We start from the raw sequence: 22,154 nt of genomic DNA, 5'->3' as shown, positions 1-22,154 counted from the left end.
CGCAGTTCCTTCGGCGCGGGGACGCGCTTCATTTAAATGAAACACGCCCCCTACCTGCCGAATTTGAATTCCGCCGGGTGATTTACGCTACGCCGCCGCAACTTTACAGGCAAGTGGTTTGTGAATAAAGCACTTGCCTTAAAAACTTGCGGCGGCGTAACGTAAATCAAATACGTTACGCCCGCCCACCCACAAATGCACCCATCTACGTGAATCTGGCCCAATGGTTCCACAGGAGGGATTTTCACCTCGACATAGCCAGTTTTGATGGGGGGATCAAGCTTTTTTCTTTCCTGCAACCCGTGGTTGCAAGAAAAGAAAATCGCCCCATCTATGGCTGGCTTAGAGCCGGTTCACACAGGGGTGGCACGACTTTGGGGGCGACTCGGCCAAGCGACATGAAGACGACATCTAAGGCGACTTGCAAAATGACTTCTGTATAGAAGTCAATGCAGGTCGCCCCAGAAGTAGTACAGGAACCTTTTTCTAAGTCGGAGCGACTTGCGTCGCTCCTATTAGAACGGTTCCATTCACTAGAATGGGATGCGACTTGTCAGGCGGCTGAGTCGCCGCAGTGTGAACCGGGTCTTAGAGTGCATCTGGAAAGTATTCACAGCATTTCACATTTTCCACATGTTGTTCTGTTACAGCCTTATTCCAAAGTGGATTAAATTCATAATTTTCCTCAAAATTCTACAAACAATACCCCATAATGACAATGTGAAAGAAGTTTGAAATCTTTGCAAATTTATTAAAAATTTCCAAGTACATAAGTATTTACAGTCTTTTCTGAATACTTTGTTGAAGCCCTTTGGCACCAATTACAGCCTCAAGTCTTTCTGAGTATGATGCTACAAGCTTGGCACTCCTATTTTTGGGCAGTTTCTCCCATTCTTCTTTGCAGGACCTTTTCAAGCTCCATCAGGTTGTATAGGAAGTGTCAGTGCACAGCCATTTCCAGATCTCTCCAGAGATGTTCAATCGGGTTCAAGTCTGGGCTCTGACTGGGCCACTCAAGGACATTCACAGAGTTGTCTCGTAGACACTCCTTTGTTATCTTGGCTGTGTGCCTTAAGTATGCAAAATCCTGACGCACCCCGGGTCTAACTTGTAAATATTTTTATATGGTATCAATAGGAAATCTGAGCCTGGGATGATGCACACAACCACCTTTTTTTTTTTCTCAAACAAACACACAACCACCTTGATGAAATTAACGTCACATCAAAAGTCCCCTTTAACATCTGAGGTTCCTCCTTCACATCAGAGGGCCCTCAACACATGAGACGTCCCACCATCAAATCAGAGGGCCCCCAACACATGAGAGGTCCAACCATCACATCAGAGGGCCCCCAACACATGAGAGGTCGCATCAGAGCCCTCCTTCACATCAGAGGGCCCCCAACACATGAGAGGTCCAACCATCACATCAGAGTGCCTCCAACACATGAGAGGTCCCACCATCACATCTGAGCCCTCCTTCACATCAGAGGGCCCCTATCACATGAGAGGTACCACCATCACATCCGAGCCCTCCTTCACATCAGAGGGCCCCTATCACATGAGAGGTACCACCATCACATCCGAGCCCTCCTTCACATCAGAGGGCCCCCAACACATGAGAGGTCCAACCATCACATCAGAGTGCCCCCAACACATGAGAGGTCCCACCGTCACATCAGAGCCCTCCTTCACATCAGAGGGCCCTCAACACATGAGAGGTCCAACCATCACATCAGAGGGCCCCCAACACATGAGAGGTCCAACTATCACATCAGAGCCCTCCTTCACATCAGAGGGCCCCTATCACATGAGAGGTCCCACCATCACATCAGAGTGCCTCCAACACATGAGAGGTCCCACCATCACATCAGAGCCCTCCTTCACATCAGAGGTCCCCTATCACATGAGAGGTCCAACCATCACATCAGAATGCCTCCAACACGAGAGGTCCCACCATCACATCCAGGCCCTCCTTCACATCAGAGGGCCCCTATCACATGAGAGGTACCACCATCACATCCGAGCCCTCCTTCACATCAGAGGGCCCCTATCACATGAGAGGTCCAACCATCACAACAGAGTGCCTCTAACACATGAGAGGTCCCACCATCACATCAGAGTGCCTCCAACACATGAGAGGTCCCACCATCACATCAGAGGGCCCCCAACACATGAGAGGTCCCACCATCACATCAGAGGGCCCCCAACACATGAGAGGTCCCACCATCACATCAGAGGGCCCCCAACACATGAGAGGTCCCACCATCACATCAGAGTGCCTCCAACACATGAGAGGTCCCACCATCACATCAGAGCCCTCCTTCACATCAGAGGTCCCCTATCACATGAGAGGTCCAACCATCACATCAGAATGCCTCCAACACGAGAGGTCCCACCATCACATCCAAGCCCTCCTTCACATCAGAGGGCCCCTATCACATGAGAGGTACCACCATCACATCCGAGCCCTCCTTCACATGAGAGGGCCCCTATCACATGAGAGGTCCAACCATCACAACAGAGTGCCTCCAACACATGAGAGGTCCCACCATCACATCAGAGGGCCCCCAACACATGAGAGGTCCCACCATCACATCAGAGGGCCCCCAACACATGAGAGGTCCCACCATCACATCAGAGGGCCCCCAACACATGAGAGGTCCCACTGTCGCATCAGAGCCCTCCTTCACATCAGAGGGCCCTCAACACATGAGAGGTCCAACCATCACATCAGAGGGCCCCCAACACATGAGAGGTCCAACTATCACATCAGAGCCCTCCTTCACATCAGAGGGCCCCTATCACATGAGAGGTCCAACTATCACATCAGAGCCCTCCTTCACATCAGAGGGCCCCCAACACATGAGAGGTCCCACCATCACATCAGAGGGCCCCCAACACATGAGAGGTCCCACCATCACATCAGAGGGCCCCCAACACATGAGAGGTCCCACCATCACATCAGAGTGCCTCCAACACATGAGAGGTCCCACCATCACATCAGAGCCCTCCTTCACATCAGAGGTCCCCTATCACATGAGAGGTCCAACCATCACATCAGAATGCCTCCAACACGAGAGGTCCCACCATCACATCCAAGCCCTCCTTCACATCAGAGGGCCCCTATCACATGAGAGGTACCACCATCACATCCGAGCCCTCCTTCACATCAGAGGGCCCCTATCACATGAGAGGTCCAACCATCACAACAGAGTGCCTCTAACACATGAGAGGTCCCACCATCACATCAGAGTGCCTCCAACACATGAGAGGTCCCACCATCACATCAGAGGGCCCCCAACACATGAGAGGTCCCACCATCACATCAGAGGGCCCCCAACACATGAGAGGTCCCACCATCACATCAGAGGGCCCCCAACACATGAGAGGTCCCACTGTCGCATCAGAGCCCTCCTTCACATCAGAGGGCCCTCAACACATGAGAGGTCCAACCATCACATCAGAGGGCCCCCAACACATGAGAGGTCCAACCATCACATCAGAGCCCTCCTTCACATCAGAGGGCCCCTATAACATGAGAGGTCCAACCATCACATCAGAGCCCTCCTTCATGTGAGAGGGCCTCCATCACATCAGATTATCCCCAGCACCAAGTCTTCCCATCAAGATAACCCCCAATCACACAGTCCACTCTTCACATCAGATCTCTACCCTTCTGGCTCCAGCAGTGTGGCAGGGGGTGGGAGGTAAAGCAGAAGGTCAGGGGAGCCAGACTCCTGAATGCTGAAGGCAGCCCTGCATGCCGCCTGCACTGGAACGGCATCATGAGTGGCCATGATGCAGGCAGGTTGGCTGGCCGTCAGGGTCGGTGCGACCATAAGGGTGGCAGGATGGGAGGGTGGTAAAATCAGAATCAGCAGCCACTTGCAGATTTTTAACATGCTGCAGAAATGTGCTTTTAACAAGCAGACTCTCGGCTTTGATGGAAGCGGCTGATCACTTCCACGAGCACCATGATGTGCCCATGCAAACCCCCCCCCCCCATGTTCACCGGGCTCTGCTGTCCCACCTACGGGCCCGGTATGGTCATTGGCAGTGCTGTGTCACTAGGAATGGTGGCGGGAGCTCAACGGTTCATGGGCATATAATGGTGTGTATAGCTAATAGACCCTGGATGTTTCATAAAGAGATGCTGTCACCTATATGCTATCAGGTAACAACTATTAGACCCCCTAGGTCAGTGGTCTCAAAGTACCGGCCCGCGGGCCATTTGCGGCCCGCGGACCAGTTATAAATGGCCCTCAGGCAGGGTGGAAGTGAGGGGAGCAAAAAAAAAAAAAAACATTTTTTTTTTTTGAGCTGGTGCCATCTGGTGGTGAGCCGTTGGTATTACAAGTTATTACCACCAGATGTGAGCTGGCGCCATCTGGTGGTGGCCGTTGGTATTACAAGTTAAGCATTACAAGTTAAACAGCAATTCTAATGTCATTTTTCACTATTTTCACTGCCATATTCTTCCCTCTAATTAGAGCCCCCAAACATTATATATATTTTTTATCCTAACACCCTAGAGAATAAAATGGCGATCATTGCAATACTTTGTTACGCCGTATTTGCGCAGCGGTCTTACAAGCGCACTTTTTGGGGAAAAAATTACACTTTTTTTAATTAAAAAATAAGACAACAGTAAAGTTATCCCCATTTTTTTTAATATTATGAAAGATAATGTTACGCCGAGTAAATTCATACCCAACATGTCACGCTTCAAAATTGTGTCCGCTTGTGGAATGCCGACAAACTTTTTTACCCTTTAAAATCTTCATAGGCGACGTTTAAAAAAATCTACAGGTTGCATGTTTTAAGTTACAGAGGAGCTAGAATTATTGCTCTCACTCTACCAATCGCGGCGATACCTCACATGTGTGGTTTGAACACCGTTTACATATGCGGGCGCTGCTCACGTATGTGTTCGCTTCTGCGCGCAAGCTAGTCGGGACGGGGTGCGTTTTCTGGCTCATAACTTTTTTAGCTGGCTCCTAGATTCCAAGCAAATTTGTCAAACCTTGACTTACACCAGTGCTGGTGGTAATAATGCGTCCGCTCACACCAGTGCTGGTGGTAATAATGCGCTCGCTGACACCAGTGCTGGGGGTTAATAATGTGTTCGCTGACACCAGTAATGTTGTTTTTGAAGTTTGAAAGTTTGCATGCGGCCCCCCATGGGATATGAAAACTTGTCTTGTGGCCCTCAGGTAATTTGAGTTTGAGACCCCTGCCCTAGGTGATAGCAATAAAGTCATGGGAAAAAAAAAATACATAAAAATAAAAAAAAGTTTCAAATATTTAAATAGACACAATTTTTTATTTTTTTTCCAGAGCACGACCCGCCCCCCCAACATACAAAAACAGATGTGTTAGGTCAACCATGTAGCCGTCGGGCGATTGGCCTACACATGTTATATATCACCACACACGCTGGGGTGAGGCAATATTTTTAGCACCAGAGCTCCTGCGTAACTCTAAACTGATGACCTGTAGGGGCTTTTAAAGCATCACTTATGATAAAATTTAGGGTACTGACGTTTTCCACCATTTTACGGGTGCACGCAATTTTAAGGTTTGACATTTTGGGTATCCGTTTACTTGGCACAACCTCGTCTTTTATATTTTACCAGAAAACCTCTAACACAGGGGTGCCCAACTAGTGGCACGTGGAGCCCTTTGATGTGGCCCGCGACCTCCTGCTCTGGGATGGCTGGTTGGCAAGCCCAGATTGCAGGTTACCGACCTGCCATCCGAGAGCTTCAGTCTTGTAGAGCAGGGGTCTACAAACTTTCTAAACAAAGGGCCAGTTTACGGTCCTTCAGACTTTAGGGGGGCCAGACTAGGGCCATTCAGAGTAGAAAATGTCCAGGTATCCAGTGGGAGTAAATAATACCATATCTTTGGTGTCAGTGGGAGGACTAGTGCCCCATCGTTGGTGTTTAATTGAAAGAATTGATGGTGTCAGTTGGAGGAATAGTGCCCCATTGGTGTTAGCAACAAGAATTATGCCCCATTGGAGTTGGATGAAACAGTGCCCCAAGGGCCGCAATAAGGCATGCAAAGGGCCGCATCTGGCCCCAGGGCCGCAGTTTGGAGACCCCTGTTGTAGAGGAAGCAAGCGGGTTTTCAGAAAGTGCACCACACCTGCAGGATAAAATAGACGTCTAAGTGCAGCTAACCGGCGGGAAAACCACAGGTACACTGCGCCGCAATAGACTGCAGACCATCAGTGTAAAAGCAGCCTTAGGCCCCTTTCACATGATCGGTCCAACCCAATCAGACCTTCTAATCACCTCTATGGAGCGGCAGATGTAAACAGACTTAGGTCTGTTTACACCTTCCTACCTCCAATCCGATCTGCTAAAAAAAATAGGATCTGCCCCCTTCTATCTGATTGGATCGGAGGGCCCATAGAGTAAGGTGACCAGATTTTTAAAATGAAATCCGGGGACATATTTTTTCTTTACTAGTAATGGCAACAATCAGCGACTCTCTGCCCGTCGCCGCCCACCTCACAGTCTCTTAAGTCTTACTCTTCAGGCCTTGGCAACTACTGGGTGGGGAGTGGAGGAAGATCACTCTGCCAGGGAAGGCAAGGAGATAGGCAGACGGCTGGCCAGGATTTGAGCCAAGGCAGAAGAAAATGCTAGCGGAGCTAAACGGGCATGCGCCCGAAACTGAAGAAATATTCCCTTCGCTCCGACCAGCACATGATCATCAGAAAGGGGCACAGATAATGGGAAAAATATAACCTCCCTATGGTAGTAGGCACGGGGGGGGGTGTAATTCAATTTTTTTTATTTTAATTTGGCACTGATTGTCTTTGAAATTGCCCCTGCCCCCTATTAAATCCAATATGGGGACAAAACTAGGGACAGACTTGGTCCGGGGACAGTGTCCTCAATCAGGGGACAGTCCCCTGATACTGGGGATGTCTGGTCACCCTACCATAGAGTAGATTGGGCTGTGTCTGCTTTACATATGCAGACTGGACACAGACCTGTCATCTGCCCACTCCGCTCATTGTGGCCCGCGACTGGTTACTAAGTTGGTTAAGTGGCTTTCGGCCTTCAAAAGGTTGGGCACCCCTGCTCTAACACCTTAGGAACGAATGACGCCATATGTACTGCCCTACAGCCCCATTGGTTGTTATGATGCTGGTGGCTGGCCTGTCAGAATCATGGCAACTCATAATGTAAATCTACCCAAGTGGGGAGGCTTCCAAGATGGATGGTATGTCCCTGCACTTTCCCTACTCATCTGGAACCTCTACCTGATGCTAAGCACTGTTCCTGACAGATGGGTGACCTGTCCCTGGCCTATCCCCATGCGAAATGTGCACAAAATAGACTCTGCCTGACCCAAGATGGCCACCAAAGTCACATAGGATGCCAGCATCCAATCGGATTCTGCATCTCTGTGACCGAGGAGATCAAAGAGGAATGAGGTTCTTTCCTCCTCCACCTGCATGGCCACTACAGATGAGCATCACCAATAACAGCAGCCTAGGTATTCCTCTAACAACCGATGCAGTTTACATTTTTATTTTACAGCCACACGTCAGATCTGTGTTTTATAGCTGGAACCTAATTATCATTAAATAAAACCCTCTCAGTTATGCTGCAATAAACAGTAATTATAAGCTGCAGATAGTGTTAATACATTTAGATCCATCAGAAATGTTATAAGCCTGCGTGAAATCATTCCAGACATGTCACAGTGTACTGAACACCAACCAAATCATTTAACAAGAAGAATTGTACTTTTTATTTTTCAAAAGCAGTTCCTGAGCGCCAGGGAAGTGACTTAAAGTGGAACTAAATGCCTTCTAGGTGCCGTTCCTTCAACATCCCCCTTGTGCCAACTGACACCGCCCACTGCCCGACACTGTCCACTGCCCCACTGACACCGTCCACTGCCCTACTGACTAACACCACCCACTACCCTACTGACTGACACCGCCCACTGCCCTACTGACTAACACCGCCCACTACCCTACTGACTGACACCGCCCACTGCCCTACTGACTAACACCGCCCACTGCCCAACTGACACCGCCCACTGCCCGACACTGTCCACTGCCCAACTGACACCGTCCACTGCCCTACTGACTAACACCGCCCACTGCCCTACTGACTAACACCGTCCACTGCCCTACTGACTAACACCGCCCACTACCCTACTGACTGACACCGCCCACTGCCCTACTGACTAACACCGCCCACTACCCTACTGACTAACACCGTCCACTGCCCTACTGACTAACACCGCCCACTACCCTACTGACTGACACCGCCCACTGCCCTACTGACTAACACCGCCCACTACCCTACTGACTGACACCGCCCACTGCCCTATTGACTAACACCGCCCACTGCCCTACTGACTAACACCGCCCACTGCCCAACTGACACCGCCCACTGCCCGACACTGTCCATTGCCCCACTGACACCGTCCACTGCCCTACTGACTAACACCGCCCACTGCCCTACTGACTAACACCACCCACTGCCCTACTGACTAACACCTCCCACTGCCCTACTAACTAACACCGCCCACTGCCAACTGACACCGCCCACTGCCCGACACTGTCCACTGCCCCACTGACACTGTCCACTGCCCTACTGACTAACACCGCCCACTGCCCTACTGACTAACACCTCCCACTGCCCTACTGACTAACACCGCCCACTGCCCTACTGACTAACACCGCCCACTGCCCTACTGACTAACACCGCCCACTGCCCTACTGACTAACACCTCCCACTGCCCTACTGACTAACACCGCCCACTGCCCTACTGACTAACACCGCCCACTGCCCTACTGACTAACACCGCCCACTGCCCAACTTGTTTTTGTAAATAAATATGTTTTCTTCTTCAATGACGGGCACTGATAGGCGGCACTGATGGGCACTGATAGGTGGCACTCGTATGTGGCACTGATGGGCACTCATAGGTGGCACTGATGGGCACTCATAGGCGGCACTGATGGCTACTTATGGGTGGCACTGATGGGTATATATGGGTGGCACTGTTAGGTGGCACAGATGGGCACTGATGGGCACTGATGGGTGGCACTGAGGGACACTGATGAGTGGCACTGATTACTATGGTGGTGGTATTGCTGGGCATAACTTTTTTTATGTACTATTATGGTGCCAGTCAGTGCCTATTTGTGGGCACTGATTGGCACATGTTGGGCATCAGTGATAGGTGGGCACTGATGGGCATGGATGGGCACTGATTGGTGGCACTGAGGGACACTGATGAGTGGCACTAATTACTATGGTGGTGGTATTGCTGGGCATAACTTTTATGTACTATTATGGTGCCAGTCAGTGCCCATTTGTGGGCACTGATTGGCACATGTTGGGCATGTTTTGAAACGTGTGGATGGCCATGTGGGATGTACCTGGCCATCCACATGTTGAAGGCTTCCCTGGTGGTCCAGTGTGGGCATCCGAGGGGGGGCTGCGCTGATGAACAATCAGCGTGAACCCCCCCTGTCAGGAGAGCCGCCGATCGGCTCTCCTCTGCTCGTCAGACGCGAGTGAGGAAGAGCTGATCAACCACTCTTCCTGTTTACATCGTGATCAGCAATGATTGGACACGGCTGATCACGTGGTAAAAAGCCTCCGCCAGAGGCTCTTTATTGAGATCGGAGATGCAGGGTGTCAGACTGACACCCCGCATCGCCGCGCTGCTCGCCCCCACGGGCGCGCGCCGGCATGTTATCCTGCTGGACATTAAGCCCAGGTTCACACTGGGTACGATTTGGTACGATTTGAGATGCGATTTCACATGTCAAATCGCATCTCAAATCGGCGGCATTTGCCGGCAATTGTCGGCAATGGCACCGTCCTAATCGGTGCGACGCCGCATCTGCAGCGCTGCACCGATTTCAAAAAGTAGTTCCTGTACTACTTTTTGCGATTTCGGGCCGCGATTTACATTGAACCCTGCACAGATGTCTCTTAAATCGTGGCCGAAATCGCGGCAAAATCGCGATTGTCGCAATTGTCGGCAATGGCACCGTCCTAATGGGTGCGAAGCCGCATCTGCAGCGCTGCACCGATTTCAAAAAGTAGTTCCTGTACTACTTTTTGTGATTTCGGGCCGTAATTTACATTGAACCCTGCACAGATGTCTCTTAAATCGCGGCCGAAATCGCGGCAAAATCGCGATTGTCGCAATTGTCGGCAATGGCACCGTCCTAATCGGTGCGACGCCGCATCTGCAGCGCTGCACCGATTTCAAAAAGTAGTTCCTGTACTACTTTTTGCGATTTCGCAGCCGCGAAATCGTGGTAAAATCTCAATTTTACGCGATTTTGAATTCGCAGCAGTGTGAACCTAGCCTAATAGACGTCCAGTCAGGATAACAGAAGCACTTCCCGGACGTCAATTGTCTATTGACCGGGCAGGAAGTGGTTAATCAATCCAATTTTTTTTGTGTGGGTGTGGCTGGGGGTGTGTCCCACGTCTACATACTTTTGCTAACAGCAGGTGTCCTTCATTCCCATCTCACAAAGTTGGGAGGTATGGTTGGAGGAAAGCAGACAAATACCACCAAAAGAAAGCTCTATTTGTGTGTGGGGGGGGGAGTGATAAAAAAAACGTCATATGGGTACAGTGTTGCATGACCGCGCAATTGTCATTCAAAGTGAGACAAAGCTGAAAATTGGCCTGGGCAGGAAGGGGGGTAAAAGTGACCAGTAGGCAAGTAGTTAAATCCCTTTCAAAGCTGTTCATATCATGTTCTGTATAGTTCATGATATCTCTCGGAGACCGTGGCATTGAACCACAGGGCCCCATATGACAACTCTCTTTTTTTTATTTTTATAAATATATATATATATATATATATTTTTTTTTTTTTTTAATATATATATTTCTATTTTATTAAAGGGACATTTTTTTTAGCGGCCCGGAGGTCCCCAGGGGTCCGAAGGCCCCCAGGGCCCCGGATGGCAACCCCCCTTTTTTTTATTTCTTTTTTTATAAAAAAAATATATTTTTTCTAATATATATATATATTTTTCTTAGGGGTACGGGGGTCCCCAGGGGCCCGGAGATCCCCAGGGCCCGGGATGAAAACACCCCTTTTTTTTTATAAAAAAATAAATACATTTTTATATATTTTTTTATTTCTTAATAAAATCCCTTTTTATATATATTATTTTATTTCTTTTTTTTTTTCTTTTTATTCCTTTTTTTTTATAAATGTTTATTTATTTTATATATTTTTTTATTATTTTTTTTTTATTTAAAATTTTTATTAATAATTTGTAAAGGGCCCCCCTCCGCTTCTCAATTCGCGGCAGCCCCCCCCCCCTTTCCGCTTCTGAGCCCTGGTTCACACTGGGTACGATTTGGAACGATTTGAGATGCGATTTGACATATCAAATCGCATCTCAAATCGGCGGCATTTGCCGGCAATTGTCGGCAATGGCACTGTCCTAATCAGTGCGACGCCGCATCTGCGATTTCAAAAAGTAGTTCCTGTACTACTTTTTGCGATTTCGGGCCGCGATTTATCGCGATTTTGAATTCGCAGCAGTGTGAACCTAGGCTCAATTTAAATTTCAGACGGCAGCACCCCCCCCCCCCCCCGGTTCTCTGCTCCAGGGGGCCCATGACTGAAGCTGTGTAAGGGGCCCCATAATTCCTGATGGCTGCCCTGACTGTGCACACAGCTCTGTACAGACAGACAGAAAGCTCAATCTATAGACTAATGCAGACGCCTCCTTATTATTACATTTGTGTCATGCCGTGTAATTAGGCATATGAGCTGAAGTGCTTTGCATACCTGAGCTGGAGGGAGGAGATAGAGAGTCACTCCTTCTATATAAAGACGGGGCACCTGTGTTGTGAATCACTTGTCATCATGGCTGGAAGGTGCATCTACGCCCCCCACTCCCAGACAATCCACCAGGAAGCCCATGGAGCGGAGGTAGGGACAGAGAACTTCGCCGGGATTACCATCTACTCAGGAAATACATTCAATATTACTAAAGGAAAAACTTTATTTTTTAGTGTTGGATCGAGTGGAGATGGACTAGAACACCTGTCAGGTTTTAGTTGCTATCGGTGTGGCCATTAGGGAAGTTCATCCAGGGCCGTCTTAATGGCATCATGGGCCCCTGGGCAAAGTAATGCTCTGGGGCCCCTACAATGACAGTGCAGGTAAACAGACCTCAAGTAGGTAGGAGGCAGACTGCCTCCCCTGTGTATCTATCACTCTTAGTACCATCATGGGTGCCCCCAATTTTGGGGAAGCGTGGGCTCAAGGACCAGCTGCTTTGGGGGAAAAATAGGGGCCCTCCGTGCTGGGCAGTGCCCTCTCATTAAGACAGCCCTGAGTTCATCCTCTATTTGTCCTGTTTACCGTTATCATTGAAAGAAAATCCCAAATTTTGGGTTGTCACCAGAACAGGAATAGAAGGGAAATCTTTCAATGGGGACACTAGTTCTGGTGACAACCAGGTATTCCTGAAATTTTTGGAGTGAATTGCTCTCACTTCCTGTTTTGGCTTTGGGATAGGAAATGAAGGGGAAAATCTCCCCAATGGGAGCCGACAGGGGTTATTATAAATCTCCTTTAAGTGGGGTACACACTATAAGAAAATCAGGCGAACGTTCGTCCAATTTATTTATATATATTTTTTTTCTCAATGTTTCCTAGCAAATCTGAACTAATGACAGAAAATACATTTTTTTTTTTGTCTTTTTTGATGTTTCTGATCATGCGCAGTCTTTCTTTTTCTGATTTTATATATATATATATTCTATTAGTTTTTATTAATAATATTATTAAAAACGATCTCTCTCTCTCTCTCTCTATATATATATATATATATATATATATATATATATATATATATATATATATATATATATATATATATATATATATATATATAATTTTTTTTTTTATTATAATATCAGAAAAAGAAAGGCTGCGCATGATCAATAATAAATAAATATATATAAAATTATTGATCATGCGCAGCCTTTCTTTTTCTGATATTATAATAAAAAAATATAGAGATTTTATATATATCGTTTTTATTATTAATAATAATAATATTAAAAACTATATATATATATATATATATATATATATATATATATATATATATATATATTCTCTAATTCTATTTTTTTTTTTTTTTTTTTCTTGTATGAAAATGTTCCACGTTTAACATAAATCGTTCGTTCTGTTCCCATAGAGAGAGATTTTGGTAGTTGTCCCTTTTAATGATTTTCGTTCGAAATCTGCTGTCAAAAGTTGTGTACGCACTACACAAAAAATGTTCATGAAATTGTTTTAGGCCCCTTTCACACTTGTGCGACTTGTCCTGTCGTCTTGGGTCTGCAAAGTTGCATTACAAGTCATACCCCATGTTTTCCAATGAGTACGGTTCATATTTGTGCGACTTCAAAGTAGTCCCTGCATTACTTTGGTCTGACTTTGATGGGAATTGCGGTCCATAGACCTCCAAATTACACAGGCATTCCCTGAAATCGCAGCAGTGTGAAAGGGGCCTTATGCTGGCCATACACTATATGAAAATGTAGCCAGTTCATTCATTTTTCGGCCAGTTAATGGGCACAAATCTGTAATCGGTTGGGGCATTTTTGAGCCATAAAAAAGGACAGATTTGGAAATTTCCTGCCCAACTAACGATAAATTGAAAGATTAATGTGTTTCCCGTCCAAACTGTTTTCACTAGGTAGATGTAAAAAACAATCTTAACATAAAACTGATAAATTGTTCAGTGGACATAAATTAATCGGTCATTAAATGATGGCACGATCGGTTGCTCTCACGGCCGACGGTCCGTTTTTCGAAAATGGCGCTTTTTTTTTTTTTTTTTTTTTTTTTTTTTTAATATAGTGTATGGCCAGCATGACTGTTTTTCTGCCCCTTTGTTACGTTGTCACTTCTGATTGTTTGGAATGTGCAGTGCATGTTGGTTTTGGAGGAGTTCAGTGCAGAGATGGGCTTTGCAACCAATCAGTCAGTATCCAAAGCAGAGAAAGTTGGTTGCTAAGGGTTACTGCTCTTCCATGTGAACTCCTGCTTTATGAAATTAAGGCATATAGCAAGAGTCTTCAAACTACGGCCCTCCAGTTGTTCAGGAACTACAATTCCCATCATGCCTAGTCATGTCTGTGAATGTCAGTGTGTTACAATGCCTTATGGGATGTATAGTTCTACAACAGCTGGAGGGCTGTAGTTTGAGGATCCCTGGCATATAGTGTGGAGGTAAACATACTAGTGTTGCCGGTGGCAACAAATCAGGAGTGAGCTTTCTTTTTTGTTTATAAGGACAGCTGGCTTATGATTGGTTGCTATTAGATTCACCACTTTTTTTTTTTTTGTAGTGTTTGGAAGTCAGACACTTGTGGTTGCTCATAGCAACCATGTAGCATGATCTCTAGATGTACTGCATTGTTAAACTTACACCGATCATCCATAACGTTAGGATCACTAACACATTAAGTGCCGGTTCACACAAGGGCAACCCCGACGTACAGGGCGACTTTGCAAGGCAACTTCACTTGGAGCAACTTGCAACGCGACTTAAAGTTGCCTCCGCCTAGGTTCACACTGCTGCGAATTAAAAATCGCGGTAAAATGTGCGATTTCGCGGCCGCGATTTGCCGCGATTTCGGTCGCAATTTAATGTAAATCGCGGCCCGAAATCGCAAAAAGTAGTACAGGAACTACTTTTTGAAATCGCAGATGCGGCGTCGCACTGATTAGGACAGTGCCATTGCCGCCGATTTGAGATGCGATTTGACATGTCAAATCGCATCTCAAATCGTACCCAGTGTGAACCAGGGCTCCAGGACAGGCGACTTTGGCTGTGGCCAATCACAGAATAATCAGCTCTGTGGGAGGGAGGGGTTTGCCTGAGTAATCGATTTTCTCTTCCTGTAAAGTTGCTTCAGTTAAGTCAGAGATCCGACTTGGAGGCGACTTCCATTGAAATCAATGGGTACAAGTCGCCTTGAAGTAATACAGGAACCTTTTCTGAAGTCAGAGCGACTTCAGTAGTGTGTATTAACCACTTAAGGACCGCCTCCTGCACATATACGTCTGCAGAATGGCACGGCTGGGCACAGGCACGTACAGGTACGTCCTCTTTAAGTGCCCAGCCGTGGGTCGCGGGCGCGAGCCCGCGACCCGGTCTGAAGCTCCGTGACCGCAGGACCCGCGGACCCGATCGCCGCTGGAGTCCCGCGATCGCTCCCCGGAGCTGAAGAACGGGGAGAGCTGTGTGTAAACATGGCTTCCCCGTTCTTCACTGTGGCGCCATCATCGATCGTGTGATCCCTTTTATAGGGAAACCCAATCAATGATGTCACACCTACAGCCACACCCCCTACAGTTAGAAACACAAATGAGGTCACACTTAACCCCTTCAGCACCCCCTTGTGGTTAACTCCCAAACTGCAATTTGCATTTTCACAGTAAACAATGCATTTTTAATGCATTTTTTGCTGTGAAAATGACAATGTACCCAAAAATGTGTCTAAATTGTCCGAAGTGTACGCCATAATGTCACAGTCACGAAAAAAATCGCAGATCGCCGCCATTAGTAGTAAAATAAAAAAATAATAATTAATAAAAATGCAATAAAACTATCCCCTATTTTGTAAACGCTATAAATTTTGCACAAACCAATCGATAAACGCTTATTGCGATTTTTTTTTTTTTTTTTTTTTTTTTTTTGTTTATCAAAAATAGGTAAAATACGTATCGGCCTAAACTGAGGGAAAAAAATGTTTTTATATATTTTTGGGGGATATTTATTATAGCAAAAATTAAAAAAATGTTTTTTTTTCAAAATTGTCGCTATAATTTTGTTTATAGCGCAAAAAATAAAAACCGCAGAGGTGATCAAATACCACCAAAAGAAAGATCTTTTTGTGGGGAAAAAAAGGACGCCAATTTTGTTTGGGAGCCACGTCGCACGACCGCGCAATTGTCAGTTAAAGCGACGCAGTGCCGAATCACAAAAACTGGCCAGGTCCTTTAGCTGCCTAAAGGTCCGGGTCTTGTTAAGACGGCTCTCATTCACTTCAATTGAATTTCTCATGTCGCATAACTTGTGGCGACACAAGTCGGATCCCAAGTCGCGGTAGTGTGAACCAGGACTAAGTGAATAGGTTGTTTATGGTGTTACAATGGCATCTATAAGTTGGTGGGATATATTAGGCAGCAAGTAAATCTTGTCCCTGAAATTGATGTGTTGAAACTAGAAATGGGCTTTGCGTTTTTTTTGTCTATGGGGCTTTGTAGCCGCAGACCGGTCAGGGTGCCCATGCTTACCCATATCTACAGTCAAAAGCTCCTACAATGGGCACATGAGCGTCAGAACTGGACCATGGATCAATAGAAGAAGGTGGCCTAGTCTGATGAATTGGGTTTTCTCGGACGGCCGGGTACACCTGCCTCGCTTACCTGTCAGAGATGGCACCAGGATACAGTATGGGAAGAAGACAAGCCAATGGGGGCAGTGTGATGCTTTGGACAATGTTCTGCTGGAAAACCCTGGGCCCTGGGTGCTGCCATTCATGTGGATGTTACTTTGACACGTACCACCAAGAACACCACTTCGTGGAAATGGAATTCCTTGATGGCCTCTTTCAGCGGGATAATGTGCCCTGCCACACTGCAAAAATGGTTCAAGAATGGTTTGAGGAACACCGTAATGAGTTTTAAATTGTTGTGGCTTAAAATGCTTCTTTTAAGTAGGTACACTTACAATAAAGCATCAAAAGATATCCTTAGGCTGTTCATTGAGCCAGACAAGTGACTTTCGTTGTGTGCCTGGCTGCCATTACGCTATCTTGGAAACAGAACCTTGGACAGACCAGCAGGCCTTTTTGGGAGTTATGCCTTGTACACACGGTCGGAATTTCCGTCGGGATAAACTCCGCCGGAATTCCGTTCACGATGTCTTGCATACACACTGTCACTTCAAATTCCGACCGTCAAGAACGCGGTGACGGTCGGGATAAACTCCGCCGGAATTCCGTTCACGCTGTCTTGCATACACACTGTCGCACCAAATTCCGACTGTCAAGAACGCGGTGACTTGCAACACTACGACGAGCCAAGAAAAATGAAGTTCAATGCTTTCGAGCATGCGTCGACTTTTGAGCATGTGTGGTTTTATCCGTCTCGGAGTGCCATACAGACGAACAGAATTTCCATCGGGGAAAAAAGAGAACATGTTTCTAAGTCCGTCGGAATTTCCGAAGGGAAAAACTCAGATGGGGTACACACACGGTCAGAATAAAAATTCCGTCTGACTTTTTTCATCGGAAATTCCGATTGTGTGTGCGCGGCATCAGTGCTACTTGTGTGTAGGACAGCACCATCACATACCCGAGTAGGCACAGCCATGGGCGTCCGCTGAAATTTTTTCAGGAGGGGGCGCTTCCGCAGATACACATTTAACCCTTCTTCAAACGCTAGCAGGGGTAAAAGTGCCCCGCTAGCGGCCGAATAGCGCAGCTAAAATGATGGTAAAGCGGCACTTTTTAGCAATGCTTTACCAATAACGTGGCCAGTTGGCAGTGTGAAATAGCTTTTGAAATAATTCAGCTTCACTCCATGCCCATATAAATATAGTCTAGAGAATGCACAGACCCCTCCATTCAGCACAGACCCTCCATTCAGCACATATGGACCCCTCCATTCAGCACAAACCCCCATTCAGCACAAACCCCCCCTTCAGCACAGACGGACTTCCCCTCCCCCATCCCATTCAGTACCTCAGATCAACCATCAGCACGGCTGGGTCACAGCAGGTTCCCTCCCCCTGTGTACACTCGCTGTGTTTGTGTGACATCCAGCCCGGGACCGCTCAGACAGCCCATTGCCGCGAGACTCTTCAACACCTTCTCGATTTTTCCAGGGGGGGTCAATTGCCCCCCCTTGCCCTATGGAGCGAACACCCATGGGCACAGCAAAGCTACTCATGTCAATGAGCTGCCAGGGTGGAGAAGATACGCCAGGAATTACACCGAACGGGCTCGGCCACATTGTGCAAGAGCCCATAATTCTCATTTCAATGTGACATTAGCAAAACAAGAGTATAGGATGTTTGTTTCCTGAATGTCTAAACATTAAAACGTGCTTATTAAAAAGGGAGTAGTCAGTCAGCCAAGGATCTAATTAATTAAAATCATTTATAGCACTTTGCAGTCCTCAGACACCTTCATCACCCCACCCATTCCTGAAATACAGAGGAGGCCATTGCTGAACTCCTTCAGAAAATACAAGTTACCTGGCTGTCCCTGGCTATATATATATATATTGGTACTGTGTGGCCCCATAATCTCTTATTGCCCTGGGGCACCATGAGTTATTAGTCCCCCCCCTGCATACTGCCTTAATTTTTATTTTTGTTTTTTTATTGATGGTAAACTTTTCTAAGAGCCGGTTCACACAGGGGCGACTCAACCGCCTGACAAGTCGCATCCCGTTCTGTGCAATGGAACCGTTCCAATAGGAGCGACTCAAGTCGCTCCGACTTAGAAAAAGGTTCTTGTACTACTTTGGGGGCGTCTTCAGGGCGACTTCCATTGACTTCAATACAGAAGTCATTTTGCAAGTTGCCTCTGAAGTCGTCTGCAGATCGCCTTACCGAGTCGCGCGGCAAGTCGTGCCGCTCCTGTATGAGCCGACACTAATAGATTTGTTTATCATACGCTTTGTTTAAATTGCCCAGGCGTGACAGATTAATTTTGCTGGCTTCAGTTCCATGTGCATGGTAATCATCCAATCCAATCATCCATCACCCAGTCTCAATCCAGCAAAATGAATCAGGTGGGTAGGTGTGAATTGGCCTACATTAAAGTCCACCTCCTGTGTGTTTGAACAGCCATTTGTCACAAGTTGGTGAAGGTGGCTGTGGTCTGATGCCACGTCCATCACTGGTAGTACACTGGCTAGGGAGATGTATGCTTAGGGCAGTGAAAGGTTCCTGAGGAGTAGGGACAGAATAGGGATGGTTCAGGGTGCTCTTGACTACTACTTGGAGTCTGACGAAGGACCCTGTTGCCTAGCCCAAGGTTTCTCAACTCAAGTCCTCAAGTACCCCCAACGGGCCATGTTTTGGGAACTTTCCTTAGATAAAATATCTCCTTAATAAAACCATGTCATTGATTTAAAGCAGCTGTGCAAAGTAAAACCTGAAAACATGGCCTGTTGGGGGTACTTGAGGAATGAGGTTGAGGACCACTGGCCTAGCCTACATTTAGATTGGCGTATCCTTGTGCCCTAAAACATTAGCGCAGGACCCCGTCTAGAAACCTTACTGTCTAAGCCAGTTTTTTTCTCAACTCCAGTCCTTAAGGCAACCCAAGAGGTCATGTTTTCAGGATTTCTCTCCGATGAAATGGCTAAAGTAGGATCAAAGTGGTGCAGGGAGCATTTTCAAAGTCGGACGGACTTGTGTCGGACCAGTTAGGACGGCTCTCATAGGGAAACCTTGATTTTCACACGTCATGCGACATGAGCTCCCAAAGTCGGAGCATTTGTCGTACCAGTGTGAACCAGGCCTTACTGTCTATAAGTTGAAGAAGCTGTCTTGCCCGGGCCCTTTACATTTTGGCCCATCTCCAGGAATTAGAAAAAAAATCTACCCATGCAGTTTTTTTTTTGTTTTTTTTTTTTGAGCCTTGCATAGTATGCAATCCCTTATAGGCTATTGGCAGTTTCCCAGACTTTCCCTATAAGAAGTGATGTAGGGGAATGATATTGTAGCTTGGCATAAGCTGGTGCTTTAAGAGCATGTATTTGGTTTCTGCCCAGAGAGTATTTGGTACAATGCGGTGGTCTGCAATGTTCCCAGCTAGTTAGATGTTAAAGTTGGGCAGCAGTAAACTAGACCCTGGGGTGTGGGACCTAAAGACTGTCAAGAGCTTAGGGGTTTTGTAGGCAATCTAATGAGGGGGTGCTATTTTTCCATATCAGTTTCCCATAGATAGCACTGAATCTCTTGAAATACTTGTCAGGAATTCAACAGGGCGAAATATATAGCAGTTGGGGCATCCAAAGAACTGCTCTAATATATGGGAGAGAGTTGAGGGTCAGCGGTGTGGGTAGTAGGTCCAGTGGCAGTAGCATGGATTTTTCGCAGTTGATATATAGACCAGGGACTTTGTCAAACTTGTTGACATGGGAGATTTAACCTGTCATTTCCAACATGTTATAACCGGTGTAATGCTCGTAAACTGTCAACAAGCATTTAAATATCTCAATAGCAGATTTATATGAGACTTGTATGTCAGCATCGCCCTAGCCTTGGAGGGGAGCAAATGGCACACCCTACGACTTCTACATGCCTTGCACATATTTTTAGTTGGGAGAATTGGCCTTGCTCAGTATTGACCTCCAAACAATGGGGGGACCTTTTTTCCCACTCTGCCCAACCTCAAACCATCCTATTTATCTGTCACACACTCTGAAGCACTCCCTGCCCATCAAAATGGGAAATCTGTTGGGAAGTACATTTTATAAGGTGCATTAGTGCTCTGCCGACTTTTGGATTGGAGGCTGCAGTCCAGAACAAGTTTGGCATCTGTGAGTAGACCTCTTTATGGTTTTATCTTAATTTTTAATCTGTTGGACAATGCACTTGGCCAGAGCATCCTCCTTTCTTCCCCTTTTATTTTTTAGCACGGTCAGGACAACCCCTAGAGGGCAGCAAGGCATCTCAGGAATTATCCACTGTTTTTTATCAAACATTACGGACACTCTAGGATCAGTCCACTCATGCGCAGGAGCATGTTGTTGCATGAGTCTCAAGGGTCAGTTTGCTGTGCTTCAGACTTTAGTGGGGCCGGACCATGGTCAGTGGGAGTAGAAGATGCCCTGGCGTTAGCGGGAGAAAACCATGTCCCATCTTTGGTATTCTTGGGATTACTGGTGCCCAGGGCTCAAGTCCTGCGGGAACGCGTGGGAACGGAGTTCCTGCACTTTTTTCACAGCAGGAACGCAGTTCCCTTTGCAGGACTAGAGCAGCCGAGCCAATCCTTCACTAAGCGGCGATGCCCAGCTCGAGTCACTGTCAGGGGCAGGTGAACCTTAGTAATCCTTTATTTTACTGGCCGCTTCCTGTATATGGATTCATCGGTTAGTGTGTGGGTATTCCATCACTTCCTCGATGTCTCCTGGGAGCTTTTGTCATTGTTCCCAGGAGACTTTGCGGAGGTCTGCTGCGAGCTATCGCGGGATTTAGAAAGAACTTGCTTAAAAAAAAAAAACATGCGGTTTAGTAATTATGCATATGAGGGTATAATTTTTTATTTATTTTTTGGTGCGGGAGTGGATCACGGGTGGGAGTTCCCACACTTTTTTCCCTAGGACTTGACCCCTGCTGGTGCCCCATCAGTGCTGTCCGGGGGAGGAATAGTTCCCCAGCATTGGCGTCTATGGGAGGAACAGTTTCCCATCATTGGAGTCAGTGGGAGGCATAGTGCCCCATTGTTGTCAGTCCAGAAATGATTGCCCTAATGTTGGTGTCAGTGGGAGGAACAGTGCCCCAAGGGATGGACAAAGGCAAGCAACGGGCTGTAGTTTGGAGACCCCTGCTCTAGGTTGACAGTAGAAAAATCATGGCTACACCTTATCACAGGCTTCCTCTAGAGAACTCTCGAAGTGCAAGGCAAAGCATGTCTCGGCCCAAGTCTTTTAGATTACAGAATGCACTGGGCAGAGTGGTCAAACTCGGTTGCCAATTTCACTACCCATGTATTCAGACTGGTGTAACAGGAAATTAGGAGTAAAGAGTTTGAAAATGGAAGTTGCAATGTCTGTCTGGCTTGGTATCCAAAAGTGCGCCTCTAGTGCAATCATTGATAAACTGCAGGCAAACTTTTAAATACATAATTATGTACATATAAGGGAGCTATTATACCTGCCAAAGGATCTATATTTCTGTCAATCTAGTTCTGAGATTAGCACAGCCCTGTCACAAATCGAGACCCTGTCTGGCAGGGCAGGAGGCCTGATTTTTTTTTTTTTTTTTACTTTTTTTTTTTTTTTTTCGAGGTAGCATTTACAGGTGCCTGGATAACAAAAGCTGTATACTGATTTGCTCATTCCTCTTTGCT

General features: G+C 46.8%; 1 protein-coding gene across 1 annotated transcript in view; it reads left to right on the top strand.

Annotated features, from left to right (window-relative positions):
* Positions 1-11,870: 11,870 nt before the first annotated feature.
* The window catches only part of LOC120917084 (catalase-like), a 48,463-nt gene continuing 38,179 nt past the window's right edge, over positions 11,871-22,154 (top strand). The window contains exon 1 of the mRNA XM_040328096.1: positions 11,871-11,964. Within this exon, the coding sequence (XP_040184030.1) occupies positions 11,899-11,964 (66 nt within the window). The 5' untranslated portion in view covers positions 11,871-11,898. The remainder of the gene's footprint in view (positions 11,965-22,154) is intronic.

This window comes from Rana temporaria, chromosome 11 (assembly GCF_905171775.1).
Source record: "Rana temporaria chromosome 11, aRanTem1.1, whole genome shotgun sequence".
Taxonomy (NCBI): Eukaryota; Metazoa; Chordata; class Amphibia; order Anura; family Ranidae; genus Rana; species Rana temporaria.
This window is presented reverse-complemented; position numbering and strand designations above follow the sequence as displayed.